The sequence below is a fragment of the Oncorhynchus masou genome, chromosome 13 (assembly GCF_036934945.1).
Source record: "Oncorhynchus masou masou isolate Uvic2021 chromosome 13, UVic_Omas_1.1, whole genome shotgun sequence".
In the NCBI taxonomy this organism is placed as follows: Eukaryota; Metazoa; Chordata; class Actinopteri; order Salmoniformes; family Salmonidae; genus Oncorhynchus; species Oncorhynchus masou.
The window spans coordinates 85,260,598-85,278,905 of NC_088224.1; the positions used below are offsets into that span (position 1 = coordinate 85,260,598).

General features: G+C 46.6%; 1 protein-coding gene and 1 long non-coding RNA gene across 3 annotated transcripts in view; both read right to left on the reverse strand.

Annotated features, from left to right (window-relative positions):
• Positions 1 to 1,523: 1,523 nt before the first annotated feature.
• On the reverse strand, positions 1,524 to 5,071 carry LOC135553163 (uncharacterized). Its single transcript, XR_010457557.1, has 2 exons — positions 2,573 to 5,071; positions 1,524 to 2,539 (listed from the first exon to the last, which is right to left on the reverse strand). It is a non-coding gene; the product is annotated as an uncharacterized LOC135553163 (long non-coding RNA).
• A 223-nt stretch (positions 5,072 to 5,294) lies between these two features.
• Positions 5,295 to 18,308, reverse strand: part of LOC135553165 (F-BAR and double SH3 domains protein 2-like) — an 89,014-nt gene continuing 76,000 nt past the window's right edge. The window contains exons 14-21 of one of the 2 annotated variants that reach the window (XM_064985328.1): positions 17,127 to 17,261; positions 14,972 to 15,055; positions 12,794 to 12,971; positions 11,272 to 11,480; positions 9,645 to 9,819; positions 6,375 to 6,451; positions 6,182 to 6,244; positions 5,295 to 6,137 (exon numbers count right to left, since the gene is read on the reverse strand). In XM_064985328.1, coding sequence (XP_064841400.1) covers positions 6,117 to 6,137; positions 6,182 to 6,244; positions 6,375 to 6,451; positions 9,645 to 9,819; positions 11,272 to 11,480; positions 12,794 to 12,971; positions 14,972 to 15,055; positions 17,127 to 17,261 — 942 coding nt within the window. In that variant the 3' untranslated portion in view covers positions 5,295 to 6,116. Of the gene's footprint in view, positions 6,245 to 6,374; positions 6,452 to 9,644; positions 9,820 to 11,271; positions 11,481 to 12,793; positions 12,972 to 14,971; positions 15,056 to 17,126; positions 17,262 to 18,308 lie in introns of both variants that reach the window. The other variant, XM_064985327.1, reaches the window with a different exon arrangement.

Sequence of the window (18,308 nt, forward strand, 5' to 3'; positions counted from 1 at the left end):
ACCATATAGTGACCCAGTTATCAAAATGAATCTCCCCTCCGGATCAGATATGATTTTGTCAATTATGAATGGAACATTTTTATGGATAAGTATGGCTGTGCCTCTACTGTTTGATTTGAAAGATGAGAAATACACCTGTCCCACTCAAGCTCTGCGGAGTTTGGCATGTTCAGCATCACAGAGGTGTGTCTCTTGTAATAGCGCGATGTCTGCTTTTTCATTTTTTAGAGCACATAGTATCTTTTTCCGTTTTATTGCATGGCCTAGACCATGGCAGTTACATGTCAATAGATTAAAGGTACTAGTCATCGTCATCGAACAGTAATCGAACTTTAGTGCAAGTCATCGCTGGGTAAAAGTGGATAGTAGTTACAGCTGCGTTCACATAAAAGGAAAATAAATGGTGTACATAAAATAATAATCTCTGAACACCCCAGCCGAGTTCCCAAACAACTCGACACATCCCGTTGGATCTATTACTCCTCAATGCCATCGGAAGAATCCCAGAATATATTCCAGTCTGTGCTGCAAAACAGTCCTGTAGTTCAGCATCTGCTTCATCTCACCACTTTTTTATAGACAGAGTCACTGGTGCTTCCTGCTTGAACTTTTGCCTTTAAGCAGGAATCAGGAGGACATAATTATGGTCAGATTTTCCAAATGGAAGACCTTAATTGATGATAGAGGATAGAGGATGTTCAGTGATACTGTTCAGTGATAGAGGATGTTCAGTGATACTGTTCCGTGATACTGGTCAGTGATAGAGGATGTTCAGTGATACTATTCAGTGATACTGGTCAGTGATAGAGGATGTTCAGTGATACTATTCAGTGATAGAGGATGTTCAGTGATACTATTCAGTGATAGAGGATGTTCAGTGCTACTGTTCAGTGATACTGGTCAGTGATAGAGGATGTTCAGTGATACTATTCAGTGATAGAGGATGTTCAGTGATACTGTTCCGTGATAGAGGATAGAGGATGTTCAGTGATACTGTTCCGTGATAGAGGATAGAGGATGTTCAGTGATACTGGTCAGTGATAGAGGATGTTCAGTGCTACTGGTCAGTGATAGTATAACATCCATTCCAACATCAAAACAGAGTTCACCCTGAAGTCCAGTGTGTGTCTGCAGTGCTCCCTTAGCCTGGGAAACACACTTTCTCAGAGTCCTGACCTCAACAACAGTCTGGAACACACACACTGGTTATACTTCCATTCATTCTCCAATCAGACCTGCTGTACATTCTGGATTAGACACATGAGTCTGTCAGATGGAATAAAAAAGATATCAACTGAAAATAACATCCCACGGGACAAAAAAGACCATATGGAAAGTATTTAGTAGAACCTAAGTAATGATCAGGGTGTAAACGATTCTCCCTTGCACCATCTCTCCTCCTTGCTGTTCCCGTCAGGAAACTGCCTTCTGATGCTGTTCTGGATGATGAACAAATCCCCTCCCTCACAGACTAGACAGATAATGTATCGTCTACTGTGAAGAACAAAAAGACACAAAAAAAATGAATTTTTCCATCCGTTTTATTATTGAACTTTTTGTACACAATAAATACATGTATATTTTTTTTTTTTTACAGCTAATAATAATATGCAGAAAGGATTTTTCACCTGTTCTCAATGTTGTCACCGTGGCAAGAGTCAGAAGAGAAGGCCTGTTGTTCAACTACACTGATTTAGCAGCTCGGAACCATCTCCAAATCAAAACAAAATAGATACCAAAAAAAAGGGGGACAATAAACTAAACCTACAGGGACACAGGACTGTTCCACAGAGGGAGATTACAGAGCTGTTTGGCCAGAGAGATGAACCCGTAACATCAGGCATATTGTAATACAAGTGTTGGCTTTTGCTCTGTGGGTGAGAACAGCTTTCTGACAAGATGGAGGACGTTGATGTAAACCATAAACTTCTAAACAAGTTTGATAAACATTATAAAGATCTCAGAGAGGGCGTGGTTTAGAGCAGACCAAACTAGCCAAGTACAGATAAGACCGTAATTCTAACTCCCTTCGCATTATAATCACTCAAAACTCACACACCACCTGAAACTAACAAATCCACATTATCTCCAAGGCTCATTCAATATTCCTTCAATTGTTTCATAATTCAAATAACTTTTATTTGTATATTTGAATAACATAATTCTAAAGTAGCACCTCACCCTACAGACCAAATGGTTCCCTGGCTTCTGTAGAACACGATACAGGGTCAGAGGTTAGGGTCAGAGATTAGGGTCAGAGGTTAGGGAGGTGCAGCCAGAATGAGAGAGCAACACTAAAAAACACCAGAATTAGAAACAGGTGAATAAAACAAATCAAGTGCTATGATGTCTCCCTAAGAAGGCCTGCGTGAAGGGGCTGGTAATGGACACTGACCTACGGTGAGGTACAACCCCACAGGGTGTCTACACTGACCTACGGTGAGGTACACAGGGTGTCTACACTGACCTACGGTGAGGTACACAGGGTGTCTACACTGACCTACGGTGAGGTACAACCCCACAGGGTGTCTACACTGACCTACGGTGAGGTACACAGGGTGTCTACACTGACCTACGGTGAGGTACAACCCCACAGGGTGTCTACACTGAATAAAATATAAACACAACATGTAAAGATTTGGTCCCATGTTTCATGAGTGGAAATAACAGATCCCAGAAATGTTCTTTACGCACAAAAAACTTTTTACGCATTTTTGTTCTTCTCATAATAAATCTGTTGACATCCCTGTTAGTGAGCAGTTCTCCTCTGCCAGGAAAATACATTCACCTGACAGGTGTGGCATATCAAGAAGCTGATTAAACAGCATGATCATTACATAGATACACCTTGTGCAGGGGACAAAAGGCCACTCTAAAATGTGCTGTTGAGGGAACGTGCAATTGGCATTCTGACCGCAGGAATGTCCACCGGAGCTGTTGCCAGAGAATTGAATGTTAATTTCTCTACCACAAGTCTCCTCCAAAGTCGTTTGTTAGAATTTGGCAGTATGTCCAACCGGCCTCAGTATATCCAACTGCAGACCAAGGTATCTGTGATCAGATGCATATCTGTATTCCCAGCCATGAAATCCATATATCAGGGCATAACAAATGGATTTAAATTGATTGATTTCTTTATATGAACTGTTACTCAGTAAAATCTTTGAATGTTTGTGTATGTTGTGTTTTGTATTTCTGTTCAGTGTAGTTGAATCTTCTATACGGGAGTTTCTTGTGCAGTATTCCCTATCAGTGTGGCAGGTTTGAAATGTGCAAGCCACTAGCTGTGCGATATGTTAGCAGCGATATGTGCGATATGAAGGGCTTTCAAAATCTACAGGACATCATATGTCAAAGTTCAAGGGTCAAACTGAAAGGTTAGAAGTGAGACCTGACACTTTCTGACCTCTACTTCATCAGTAACTTTAGGGGCTCAGTAGAGAGGTGGTCAGCATATCAGTCAAAGTGTTTTGATTGTTTGTTTAATTGCTAGATTGAGGTGGTCAGTGGGTAGGACGCGGAAGCAAAATCACAACAAAACAGATGTTATTGAAACTAAATAAACTTCCTGGATTAAATAACAAAAGCATGGCTCCAGTCTTCAAATAGAAAAGCACAAAAAATATGACAGAAAGCAGCTCCTCTGGTTATGTTATCCTCTGTGGTGATGTTGTTTTCTACTCCCTTATTTTCGGGTGGACCTCTGGGTTCATTCATTCAGTCGATTAAATACAGTCTCTCCACTCAACATCCCACTGACTCACTCAACCTAAAACATCCCACTGACTCACTCAACCTAAAACATCCCACTGACTCACTCAACCTAAAACATCCCACTGACTCACTCAACCTAAAACATCCCACTGACTCACTCAACCTAAAACATCCCACTGACTCACTCAACCTAAAACATCCCACTGACTCAGACTCCAGCAGTGATACACCAGAGAGAGAAAGATGCCCGGTCCAACACATAACCAGAGGTTGATTCTGACACCAATAAAGCACGACATGCAGGTATCTAATGGATGAACAGAAGCCAGAGCTGAACACCACCAAGCATCTCTTACAGCACGTCCACTGTCTCCTCTGCACTGCGCTTCCAATTGACTAAATATTAGTGATACAAAACACACGTTCATCAGAGACTGAAGCGGAGAAAACTTGTGTGTGTCAAACTGTCTGAGGAGAGAGAGAGAGATAGAACTGGATAGAGAGAGAACTGGATAGAGAGAGAACTGGATAGAGAGATAACTGGATAGAGAGAGAGAGAGAGAACTGGATAGAGAGAGAACTGGATAGAGAGAGAACTGGATAGAGAGAGAGAGAGAGAGAACTGGATAGAGAGATAACTGGATAGAGAGAGAGAGAACTGGATAGAGAGAGAACTGGATAGAGAGAGAACTGGATAGAGAGAGAGAGAACTGGATAGAGAGATAACTGGATAGAGAGAGAGAGAGAGAGAGAACTGGATAGAGAGAGAGAGAGAGAGAGAGAGAGAGAGAGAGAGAGAGAGAGAGAGAGAGATAGAACTGGATAGAGAGAGAACTGGATAAAGAGAGAGAGAGAACTGGATAGAGAGATAACTGGAAAGAGAGAGAGAGAGAACTGGATAGAGAGAGAGAGAGAGAGAGATAGAACTGGATAGAGAGAGAACTGGATAGAGAGAGAGAGAGAGAGAGAGAGAGAGAACTGGATAGAGAGAGAGAGAGAGATAGAACTGGATAGAGAGAGAACTGGATAGAGAGAGAGAGAGAGAGAGAGAGAGAGAGAGAGAGAGAGAGAGAGAGAGAGAGAACTGGATAGAGGGAGAACTGGATAGAGAGAGAGAGATAGAGAACTGTATAGAGAGAGAACTGGATAGAGAGAGAACTGGTTAGAGAGAGAGAGAGAGAGAGAGAGAGAGAGAGAACTGGATAGAGAGAGAGAGAAAGAGAGAGAGAACTGGATAGAGAGAGGTGGAGGCAGGTGTTAGAGAACATTCAGGGAGGATAGAGCCCCCTCTCTCTCTCCATCTCTCCCCCTCTTTCTCCATCTCCATTTCTCTCTCTCCATCTCCCCCTCTTCCCCCTCTCCCCCCCCTCTCGCCATCTCCCCCCTCTCTCCATCCCCCTCTCTCTCCATCTCCCCCTCTCTCTCCCCATCCCCCCCTCTCGCCATCTCCCCCTCTCTCCATCTCCCCCTCTCTCTACATCTCCCCCTCTCGCCATCTCCCCCCACTCTCTACATCTCCCCCTACTCTCTCCATCTCCCCCTACTCTCTCCATCTCCCCCTCTCTCTCTCCACCCCCCCTTTCTCTCCATCTCCACCCTCTCTCTAACTGCATGTACGATGCTCTTCCAGGTTGACATATGGATAAACTTATGGACATATGGATAAACTACTACATATAAAATAGATACTCCATTCAGCGGGTTAGGCTAATATGAAACGTTGTGCATAATTCAGAACATTCCTATGACAACAGTAATGTACTGTAGTAATACACATTAAATAGGTATGATATGACTGTATATGGCAAGGACAGGGGAAACTCTGCTCACATAGCAGATAACTCATTTCAACTCTCCACCTCAGCATTTCTCCTGTTCCTCCTCCTCCCACTGAATTCCTTTCATTCAAAATGATGAGAGCAAAGTTAAGGCAACAGACAGACAGTCTGACACAGTGGGAGAGGAGGGGTGAGGGGCTTGTTGCTTGGAGACAGAACCATCTTCCTTCCCAGTGGAGGGAGGTAGGGGGGAGTGAAGGGGGGATTCCAGGGTTCAAAGCTTAGAGGTGAAGCCAGTTCAAAGTTCAGTCATCCAAGTCTGTGCTCTGCTGTCCCTCTGTCTGTCTGTCACACCAGTGTGATCTCCACCTCCTGTCTCCTCTGTCTGTCTGTCACACCAGTGTGATCTCCACCTCCTCAGTCTTCTCCATCTGTCTGTCACACCAGTGTGATCTCCACCTCCTGTCTTCTCTGTCTGTCTGTCACACCAGTGTGATCTCCACCTCCTCAGTCTTCTCTGTCTGCCTGTCTGTCACACCAGTGTGATCTCCACCTCCTCAGTCTTCTCTGTCTGTCTGTCACACCAGTGTGATCTCCACCTCCTCAGTCTTCTCTGTCTGTCTGTCACACCAGTGTGATCTCCACCTCCTGTCTTCTCTGTCTGTCTGTCACACCAGTGTGATTTCCACCTCCTCAGTCTTCTCTGTCTGTTTGCGAGGTTTCTGCTTGGGGGGCGGAGGTGCTGCACGGACCTATGAGGAGAGAGAGAGGGGGAGGGGGTCATTTAACACACATGCAGCACTGTTGCCTCAATGATTTTGGATTCACACTGCTTCTCTCAATACTGTGCTTGATCTAGGCTGCGGTCTTGGGGTGGCTTACAGGTCGTAGTGTGCTGATGCCGCCGTCGGGGGTGAACCGGGAGGGCTGGGGGAACTCTGGAGACACTGGACTATGATCTGAGAGAGACAGAGACAGAGAGACAGAGAGACAGAGAGAGAGAGAGAGAGAGAGAGAGAGACAGAGAGAGAGACAGAGAGAGAGACAGAGAGACAGAGAAAGAGAGAGAGAGACAGAGAGAGAGACAGAGAGACAGAGAGAAAGAGAGAGACAGAGACAGAGAGAGATTGAGAAACAGAGAGACAGAGACAGAGAGACAGAGAGAGAGAGAGAGAGAGAGAGAGAGAGAGAAAGAGAGAAACAGAGAGAGAGAGAAAGAGAAAAGGTCAACCAGTGAAGAACAAAAACCATTGTAAATACAACCCATATTTATGTTTATTTATTTTCCCTTATGTAGTTTAACTATTTGCACATCGTTACAACAATGTATATAGACATAAGGACATTTGAAATGTCTTATTCTGTTGGAACCTTTGTAAGTGTAATATTACAGTCAATTTTTTGTTTAATTCACTTTTGTTTATTATCTAGTTCACTAGCTTTGGCAATGTTAAAATATGTTTCCCATGCCCCATGAATTTGAATTGAAACTGAGAGAGAAAGAGAGAGACAGACAAACAAAGAGAAAGAGAGAGACAGACAAAGAGAGAGAGAGACAGACAAACAAAGAGAGAGAGAGACAAAGAGAAAGAGAGAGAAACACAGAGAAAGAGAGAGAGAAACACAGAGAAAGAGAGAGAGAGAAACAGAGAAAGAGAGAGAGAGAGAGAGACAAACACAGAGAAAGAGAGAGAGAGAGACAAACACAGAGAAAGAAAGAGACAGACAAACAAAGAGAGAGAGAGAGAGACAGAGAAAGAGAGAGAGACAGACAAACAAAGAGAAAGAGAGAGACAGACAAACAAAGAGAAAGAGAGAGAGAGAGACAGACAAAGAGAGAGAGAGAGAGAGAGAAATACAGAGAAAGAGAGAGAGACAAACACAGAGAAAGAGAGAGAGAGAGACAGACAAAAAGAGAGAAAGAGACAGACAAACAAAGAGAGAGACAGACAAACAAAGAGAAAGAGAGAGAGCGAGAGAAACACAGAGAAAGAGAGAGAGAGAGACAAACACAGAGAAAGAGAGAGACAAACACAGAGAAAGAGAGAGACAGACAAACAAAGAGAAAGAGAGAGACAGACAAAGAGAAAGAGAGAGACAGACAAAGAGAGAGAGAGACAGACAGACAAAGAGAGAGAGAGAGAGACAGACAAACAAAGAGAGAGAGAGACAGACAAACAAAGAGAGAGAGAGACAGACAAACAAAGAGAAAGAGAGAGACAGAGAAAGAGAGAGAGAGACAGGCAAACAAAGAGAAAGAGAGAGAGAGACAGACAAAGAGAGAGAGAGAGACAGACAAACAAAGAGAGAGAGAGACAGACAAACAAAGAGAAAGAGAGAGAGAGATAGACAAAGAGAGAGAGAGAGACAGACAAACAAAGAGAGAGAGAGAGAAACACAAAGAGAGAGAGAGAGAGAAACACAGAGAAAGAGAGAGAAACACAGAGAAAGAGAGAGAGAGAGACAAACACAGAGAAAGAGAGAGAGAGAGACAGACAAAGAGAGAGAGAGAGAGACAGACAAACAAAGAGAGAGAGACAGACAAACAAAGAGAAAGAGAGAGAGAGAGAAACACAGAGAAAGAGAGAGAGAGAAACACAGAGAATGAGAGAGAGAGAGACAAACACAGAGAAAGAGAGAAAGAGACACACACAGGGAAAAGAGAGAGAGAGAGAAACACAGAGAAAGAGAGAGACAGACAAACAAAGAGAGAGAGAGACAAACACAGAGAAAGAGAGAGAGAGAGACAAACACAGAGAAAGAGAGAGACAAACACAGAGAAAGAGAGAGACAGACAAAGAGAGAGAGAGAGACAGACAACAAAGAGAGAGAGAGACAGACAAAGAGAGAGAGACAGACAAACACAGAGAAAGAGAGAGAGAGAGAAAGAGAGACAAACAGAGAAAGAGAGAGAGACAGACAAACACAGAGAAAGAGAGAGACAGACAAACAAAGAGAGAGAGAGACAGACAAAGAGAGAGAGAGAGAGAGAGAGACAGACAAACAAAGAGAGAGAGACAGACAAACAAAGAGAGAGAGAGACAGACAAACAAAGAGAAAGAGAGAGAGACAGAGAAAGAGAGAAACAGACAAAGAGAAAGAGAGAGAGACAGACAAACAAAGAGAGAGACAGACAGAGAGAGAGAGAAACAAAGAAAAAGAGAGAGACAGACAAAGAGAGAGAGACAGACAAACAAAGAGAGAGAGAGAGAAACACAGAGAAAGAGAGAGAGAGAAACACAGAGAAAGAGAGAGAGAGAAACACAGAGAGAGAGAGAGAGAGACAAACACAGAGAAAGAGAGAGACAGACAAAGAGAGAGAGAGAGACAGACAAACAAAGAGAGAGAGAGACAGACAAAGAGAGAGAGACATACAAACACAGAGAAAGAGAGAGAGAAACACAGAGAAAGAGAGAGAGAGACAAACACAGAGAAAGAGAGAGACAGACAAAGAGAGACAGACAAACAAAGAGAGAGAGAGACAGACAAAGAGAGAGAGACAGACAAACACAGAGAAAGAGAGAGAGAGAGAAACACAGAGAAAGAGAGAGAGAAACACAGAGAAAGAGAGAGAGAGACAAAGAGAGAGAGAGAGAAACACAGAGAAAGAGAGAGAGAGAGAAACACAGAGAAAGAGAGAGAGAGAGAAACACAGAGAAAGAGAGAGAGAGAAACACACAGAAAGAGAGAGAGAAACACAGAGAAAGAGAGAGACAGACAGACAGACAAAGAAAGAGAGAGAGAGACAATGGAAATTACACTGATTATCTATTTTTACAGTCTTACCCAGTGTATGTAACTGTTACTCCTTCTTACATGTGTAAAAACTATAAACCCAGCTTTGGTCACTCTCTTACTGTGAGTGGGTCCCTTACATGTGTAAAAACTATAAACCCAGCTTTGGTCACTCTCTTACTGTGAGTGGGTCCCTTACATGTGTAAAAACTATAAACCCAGCTTTGGTCACTCTCTTACTGTGAGTGGGTCCCTTACATGTGTAAAAACTATAAACCCAGCTTTGGTCACTCTCTTACTGTGAGTGGGTCCCTTACATGTGTAAAGACTATAAACCCAGCTTTGGTCACTCTCTTACTGTGAGTGGGTCCCTTACATGTGTAAAAACTATAAACCCAGCTTTGGTCACTCTCTTACTTTGAGTGGGTCCCTTGTACATTGTGGGAGGTGGCTTGTGTTCCCCATTGACAGAGGGAGATCGAGGGAGGGGCGGAGGGGTGGGGGTGTCTGGTGTGGCGTAGGGGCTGCAGGGGGGCTGATCATACAGAGGGAGGGGGGGCAACGAGGAGGGCAGCCTCGAAGATGGAGAGATCTGGAGGAGAAAGAGGGAAACAAAGTCAAAATTAGGGGTTGGAGGACAATGTCAATCATCTTTCACAGATTCTGCATATTGTGACTTATTCCTAATCATTGAAAACACTATCAATATCACTGGTCCTTCCAATAATTCTTTACATTTACATGTGAGTCAATAAGCAGACACTCTTATCCAGAGAGACTTACAGTAGTGAGTCATTTAGCAGACTCTCTTATCCAGAGAGACTTACAGTAGTGAGTCATTTAGCAGACTCTCTTATCCAGAGAGACTTACAGTAGTGAGTCATTTAGCAGACTCTCTTATCCAGAGATGTACAGTAGTGAGTCATTTTGCAGACTTTCTTATCCAGAGACTTACAGTATTGAGTCATTTAGCAGACTCTCTTATCCAGAGAGATGTACAGTAGTGAGTCATTTAGCAGACACTCTTATCCAGAGAGACAAACAGTAGTGAGTCATTTAGCAGACTCTCTTATCCAGAGACTTACAGTAGTGAGTAATTTAGCAGACTCTCTTATCCAGAGAGATGTACAGTAGTGAGTCATTTAGCAGACACTCTTATCCAGAGAGACAAACAGTAGTGAGTCATTTGGCAGAGTCTCTTATCCAGAGAGACTTACAGTAGTGAGTCATCTAACACTCTCTCATCCAGAGACTTACAGTAGTGAGTCATTTAGCAGACTCTCTCATCCAGAGACTTACAGTAGTGAGTCATTTAACAGACACTCTTATCCAGAGAGACTAACAGTAGTGAGTCATTTAGCAGACACTCTTATCCAGAGAGACTTACAGTCGTGAGTCATTTAGCAGACACTCTTATCCAGAAAGACTTACAGTGGTGAGTCATTTAGCACTCTCTTATCCAGAGAGACTTACAGTAGTGAGTCATCTAACACTCTCTTATCCAGAGAGACTTACAGTAGTGAGTCATTTAGCAGACACTCTTATCCAGAGAGACTTACAGTCGTGAGTCATTTAGCAGACACTCTTATCCAGAAAGACTTACAGTAGTGAGTCATTTAGCAGACTCTCTTATCCAGAGAGACTTACAGTAGTGAGTCATCTAACACTCTCTTATCCAGAGAGACTTACAGTAGTGAGTCATTTAGCACTCTCTTATCCAGAGAGACTTACAGTAGTGAGTCATCTAACACTCTCTTATCCAGAGAGACTTACAGTAGTGAGCCCATATATTTTTCATACTGTTGGAAACTACAACATCGCACAGTTCCGTCTGGATCTGATTTATCGCTAGAGAAACTGTGCAATGTGCTGAAGGAAAACAATAAAAAATAAAAAAATGAACCTACTTCATTCAATTAGTTGTTTAAAAAAAGGTAAAATACCCGGAATGTTGATTAATCGCTCAGCACTTGCGTGCATGCATGCATTTGTATGTGTGTGCTTGTCTGCTCTCAAGTGTGTGTGTGTGTGTGTGTGTGTGTACCAGTTTGTCTACTCTGTTCTCTCTGCTCTCAGTCAGGTCCTCCACCAGTACAGAAGGGAAGACTCCCACTCGTCCGTTGAACTCTCCCTCCCAGAAGCCATCGTCTGTTTGGGTGTCTCTGTTAAGCAGACGGATGACAGCCCCCTCTGGGAAGGACAGCTCCTCATCCGCCTGACCATCGTAGTCATACAGAGCCCTCACAAAACTCACTGGGGAGAGGAGGAGAGAAGAGAGGGAAGAGGGGGGAGAGAGGAGGGTGGAGGGGAGAGAGGAGGGTGGAGGGGGGGAGGGGAGAGAGGAGGGGAGGGAGGAGAAAGGAGGGGGGAGAGGAGAGAGGAGGGAGGAGAAAGGAGGGGGGAGAGAGGAGGGTGGAGGGAGGGAGGAGAGAGGAGGGGGGGGAGAGAGGAGGGAGGAGAGAGGAGGGAGGAGAGAGGAGGGAGGAGAGAGGGAGGGGGAGAGAAGAGAGGGAAGGGGGGGGAGGAGAGGGGAGGGAGGAGAGAGGAGGGAGAGAGGAGTGGGGAGAGGAGAGAGGAGGGGGAGAGAAGAGAGGGAAGGGGGGGGAGGAGAGGGGAGGGAGGAGAGAGGAGGGAGAGAGGAGTGGGGAGAGGAGAGTGAAGAAGGGGGAGAGAGGAGAGGGGAGGGAGGAGAGAGGAGGAGGGAGAGAAGAGAGGGGAGGGAGGAGAGAGGAGAGGGAAGAGAGGGGGAGGGGGAGGAGGGGGCGAGATGAAAGGGAAGGGAGGGAGAGAGGAGAGGGGAGGGAGGAGAGAGGAGGAGGGAGAGAGAGGAGGGGGAGAGAGGAGAGGGAAGAGGGGGAGAGAGGAGAGGGGAGGGAGGAGAGAGGAGGAGGGAGAGGGACGGGAGAGAGGAGGGGGAGAGAGGAGAGAGGAGGGGGAGAGAGGAGGGAGAGAGGAGGAGAGAGGAGGGAGAGAGGAGGGGGGAGAGAGGCGAGGGAAGAGGGGGAGAGGGGAGGGAGGAGGGGGGAGAGGAGAGGGAAGGGGGGAGAGAGGAGAGGGGAGGTAGGAGAGAGGAGGGGGGAGAGAGGAGAGAGGAGAGGGGAGAGAGGAGAGGGGAGAGATGAGAGGGGAGAGATGAGAGGGGAGGGAGGAGAGGGGAGGGAGGAGAGGGAAGAGGGGGGAGAGAGGAGAGGGGAGCGAGGAGAGAGGAGGAGGGAGAGGGGGGAGAGAGGAGGGGGGAGAGAGGAGAGGGGAGAAAGGAGAGGGAAGAGGGGGGAGAAGGGGGAGAAAGGAGAGGGAAGAGGGGGGAGAGGAGAGTGAGAGGGGAGAGGAGAATTATAATTAAATTATGGAACAATCCATGAGGCTTGAACCTACTGAAATTAATGAAAACACATTGGGTTCAGATCTTTGTTTCCATCAACGTCTTAATCTGACAAACAAGTTGGAAATGTGTCTATATTCTTTGAGAGGGTTTGTATTTGCCTAGTTTTTGTGCATGTGTGTGTCGTGGTGTTTGCATGTGTGTGTAGTGGTGTTTGCATGTGTGTGTAGTGGTGTGTTCTTACAGCTGGCGTCTCCGTTGATGCTGCCAGTGTGTATCTCTGGCTCGGTGGAGTTGGAGGAGGTGTGTGAGCGAGCGTCCAACGCAGCGAGAGACTGGAGCATGCTCAGTAGGCTGCTAGAGGTGGGGAACTGAAGATACTTCTCTGGGACATAGCCAATCAGCCCTGTCTTACTTCTCGCCTGAAACAACCAATCACACAACAGGATGTTAGACCATGAACCAATTACAGAGCTCTGTGTTGAAGGACAGCCCTGGTCAACCAATGAAAGAGGACTATATTAGGCAGTGCTGTGTGTTTAGTGTCTGCCAACAGGGAGGAGGTCAGAGACCTGGCCGGGTGGTGCCAGAATAACAACCTCTCCCTCAACGTAACCAAGACTAAGGAGATGAATGTGGACTACAGGAAAAGGAGGACCGAACCACGCCCCCATTCTCAACGACGGGGCTGTAGTGGAGCAGGTTGAGAGCTTCAAGTTCCTTGGTGTCCACATCACCAACAAACTAGAATGGTCCAAACACACCAAGAGAGTCGTGAAGAGGGTCACGACAAAGCCTATTCCCCCTCAGAAAACTAAAAAGATTTGACATGGGTCCTTAGATCCTCAAAAGGTTCTACAGCTGCATCACTTTAACTATACATTCAAGTACAAACTACCTATATTGGCCGAACAACCAGTGCTCCCGCACATTGGCTAACCAGGTTATCTGCATTGTGTCCCACCACCCGCCAACCCCTCTTTTACGCTACTGCTACTCTCTGTTCATCATATATGCATAGTCACTTTAACCATATCTACATGTACATACTACCTCAATCAGCCTGACTAACCGGTGTCTGTATATAGCCTCTCTACTGTAAATAACCTCTCTACTGTATATAGCCTCGCTACTGTATATAGCCGCTACTGTATATAGCCGCTGCTGTATATAGCCTCTCTACTGTATATAGCCTCTCTACTGTATATAGCCTCTCTACTGTATATAGCCTCTACTGTATATAGCCTCGCTACTGTATATAGCCTCTCTACTGTATACAGCCTCTCTACTGTATATAGCCTCGCTACTGTATATAGCCGCCACTGTATATAGCCGCTACTGTATATAGACTCTACTGTATATAGCCTCTCTACTGTATATAGCCTCTCTACTGTATATAGCCTCTCTACTGTATATAGCCTCTACTGTATATAGCCTCGCTATTGTATATAGCCTCGCTACTATATATAGCCTCGCTACTATATATATAGCCACTCTACTGTATATAGCCTCTCTACTGTATATAGCCTCTAAAATGTATATAGCCTCTAAAATGTATATATCCTCTAAACTGTATATAGCCTCTAAACTGTATATAGCCCCGCTACTGTATATAGCCCCGCTACTGTATATAGCCTCGCTACTGTATATAGCCCCGCTACTGTATATAGCCTCGCTACTGTATATAGCCTCGCTACTGTATATAGCCACGCTACTGTATATAGCCTCTCTACTGTATATAGCCTCGCTACTGTATATAGCGCCTCTACTGTATATAGCCTCTACTGTATATAGTGCCTCTACTGTATATAGCCTCTCTACTGTATATAGCCTCTCTACTGTATATAGTCTCTACTGTATATAGTCTCTACTGTATATAGCCTCTACTGTATATAGCCTCTACTGTATATTGCCTCACTACTGTTATTATTCAATGTCTTTTTACTGTTGTTTTTATTTATTTACTTACCTATTGTTCACATAATACCTTTTTTTACACTGTTGGTTAGAGCCTGTAAGTAAGCATTTCACTGTAAGGTCTACACCTGTTGTATTCAGCATTTCACTGTAAGGTCTACACCTGTTGTATTCAGCATTTCACTGTAAGGTCTACACCTGTTGTATTCAGCATTTCACTGTAAGGTCTACACCTGTTGTATTCAGCATTTCACTGTAAGGTCTACACCTGTTGTATTCAGCATTTAACTGTAAGGTCTACACCTCTTGTATTCAGCATTTCACTGTAAGGTCTACTACACCTCTTGTATTCAGCATTTCACTGTAAGGTCTACTACACCTCTTGTATTCAGCATTTCACTGTAAGGTCTACTACACCTCTTGTATTCAGCATTTCACTATAAGGTCTACTACACCTGTTGTATTCGGCGCACGTGACAAGCTTTGTTGTGATTGTTGTTTTTACCTTCACCCAGTCCTCCATGTCTCCATCCTCTATCACCTCCAACATCTCATGCTCCTCTATACTCAACTCATCTGGCTGAGATGCCTAGAGACACAGACAGAGACACAGACAGAGACACGGACGGGTGGAGGGAGGGAGGGAGGGAGGGAGGGGAGGGAGAGAGGGAGGGAGGGAGAGAGACAGACAGACAGACAGACAGACAGACAGAGAGGAGGAGGAAAGGAGGAGAGGAGAAAAGGAGGAGAGGAGAGTATTAACCAATGGACAATACAAACTGATATTTTATGGCTCTAATGTTACATGCGTTCAGTGTTCAGATGGGTGGAGCCCCCTGACCTGACCTAATGGGTGGAGCCCCTGACCATGATGGGTGGAGCCCCCTGACCTGAACCTAACAGGTGGAGCCCCCTGACCCTGACCATGATGGGTGGAGCCCCTTGACCTGACCCTGATGAGTGGAGCCCCCTGACCTGACCCTGATGGGTGGAGCCCCCTGACCCTGACCTGACCGCGACCTGACCCTGACGAGTGGAGGCCCCGACCCCGACCCTGATGGGTGGAGCCCCCTGACCCTGATGGGTGGAGCCCCCTGACCCTGATGGGTGGAGCCCCCTGACCCGACCCTGATGGGTACAGCCCCCTGACCTGAACCTAACGGGTGGAGCCCCCTGACCTGACCCTGATGGGTGGAGCCCCTGACCTGAACCTAACAGGTGGAGCCCCCTGACCTGAACCTAACAGGTGGAGCCCCCTGACCTGAACCTAACAGGTGGAGCCCCCTGACCTGAACCTAACAGGTGGAGCCCCCTGACCTGAACCTAACGGGTGGAGCCCCCTGACCTGAACCTAACGGGTGGAGCCCCCTGACCTGACCCTGATGGGTGGAGCCCCCTGACCTGAACCGAACCTAACAGGTGGAGCCCCCTCACCTGACCCTGATGAGTGGAGCCCCCTGACCTGACCCTGATGGGTGGAGCCCCCTGACCCTGACCGCGACCTGACCTGACCCTGACGAGTGGAGGCCCCGACCCCGACCCTGATGGGTGGAGCCCCCTGACCCGACCCTGATGGGTACAGCCCCCTGACCTGACTCTGACGGGTGGAGCCCCCTGACCAGACCCTGATGGGTACAGCCCCCTGACCTGACCCTGACGGGTGGAGCCCCCTGACCCTGACCCGACTCTGATGGGTACAGCCCCCTGACCTGACCCTGACGGGTGCAGCCCCCTGACCCTGATGGATGGAGCCCCTTGACCCTGACCCGACCCTGATGGGTGGAGCCCCCTGACCCTGATGGGTGGAGACCGCTGACTGATGGATGGGGCCCCCTGACCCTGATGAGTGGAGTCCCCTGACCCTGACCCGACCCTGATGGGTGGAGCCCCCTGACCCTGATGGGTGGAGCCCCCTGACCCTGATGGGTGGAGCCCCCTGACCCTGACGGGTGGAGCCCCCTGACCCTGACGGGTGGAGCCCCCTGACCCTGACGGGTGGAGCCCCCTGACCCTGACGGGTGGAGCCCCCTGACCCTGGTGGAGCCAAAAACGTTTTGCATAGCTCTTTTACACACCTTCATGTTGATGTACATATTACTACATCATCTGTCTCGATAAAGAATGTTTGTGGAAATACATTATAGCATAGCTAAGCAAATATACTGAGTGTTCAAAACATTAAGAACACCTGCTCTTTCTATGACAGACTGACCAGGTGACCCCAGGTGAAAGCTATGATCCCTTATTGATGCCACTTGTTAAAACCACTTCAATCAGTGGAGGTGAAGGGGAGGAGACGGATTAAAGGAGGATTTTTAAGCCTTGAGACAATTGATTGTGTATGTGTACCATTCAGAGGTTGAATGGGCAAGACAAAAGATTTAAAAAACTTTGAACAGGGTATGGAATTAGGTGCCAGGCGCACCGGTTGTGTCAAGAACTGCAACACTGCTGGGTTTTTCACGCTCAACAGTTTCCTGTCTGTATCAAGAAGGGTCCACCATCCAAAGGACATCCAGCCAACTTGACACGACTGTGGAAAGCAATGCAGTCAACATGGACCAGCATCCCTGTGGAACACTTCGACACCTTGTAGAGTCCATGTCCCGACGAATTGAGGCTGTTCTGGGAGCAAAAGGGGGGAGAGGGGGGTGTATTACCTTGTATGAGTAGAGGACTTTGCAGGTGAGTGGGTAGTTCCTGAGAGTCCCAGAGGGGCTGGAGCTGCTGTCATCAAACACCTCCATGTTCTCCTCACACTCCTCACCCTCCGACCGCTCCAGATCAACCGGGCCCTACACACACATCACAAAGAACTACTTCCAACGCTCCAGTGTGGTTCTCTCCGGTTCTCTCTCCTCTTTCTGAGTCAGATGATGTGAAGTGTGTCTGTCAAACCTTTATGTCCTGACCCCTCCTCTACCTGTCCTCAGGGAACCTCATTGGCTCAGAGAGATCAGGTGGCATATGGGCCCACCCTCCTTGGGACCGGATACAGCAACCCAATCAGGGTTTTGGTCTGTCTGTGTTTTCAAAACTCACTATGTTCCCGATAGGAAGCTTAGTCGTGTGTGTGTGTGTGATGTGTGTTCCCTTTCCCGATATTGTAAGCAGAGGAAGGAGTTTGCTCTTCTTATGTAGGCTAACACATTTAGCTTGGAATGATGACATAAAAAAATAAACCCATTCTGCTTTTAATAATGTATAAACACCTTGATGTTGTCAAGCAAAAAACAAACATAGCTGTACTTACTAATTCCTGCTCTTACAAATCAATATGTAACAGGTGTCATCATCATGGCCAGAAGGGATTCTAACAAGAGGATTGTACTATAGTATACTAGTAGTTATCACCTTGAGAAAAAGCTACTTCATTCTCCATCACACTGATAAACCAGACTGGTGTGAAATGAACACTGGGCCAAGGGAACAGAGCACTCATTCTGTCACTCTTCTCCTTTCTCTCATCCACTTTCTCCTCCTCTTCACCCTCCTCCTTTCCTTTGGTTTCCGTTCCCCATTATCACTCTCCCCATCTCCCCTCCTCCAATCTTCACCCCCCCTTTCACTCTCCCCTCCTCCAATCTTCACCCCCCCTCTCTCTCCCCTCCTCCAATCTTCACCCCCCCTCTCTCCCTCCTTCCTCAGTCTTCACCCCCTCTCTCCCTCCTTCCTCTCCGTCTTCACCCCCCACTCTCTCTCTCCTTCCTCTCCGTCTTCACCCCCCTCTCTCTCTCTCCTTCCTCTCCGTCTTCACCCCCCCTCTCTCTCTTCTTCCTCTCAGTCTTCACCCCCTCTCTCTCCCCCTTCACCCCCCTCTCTCTCTCTCTTCTTCCTCTCAG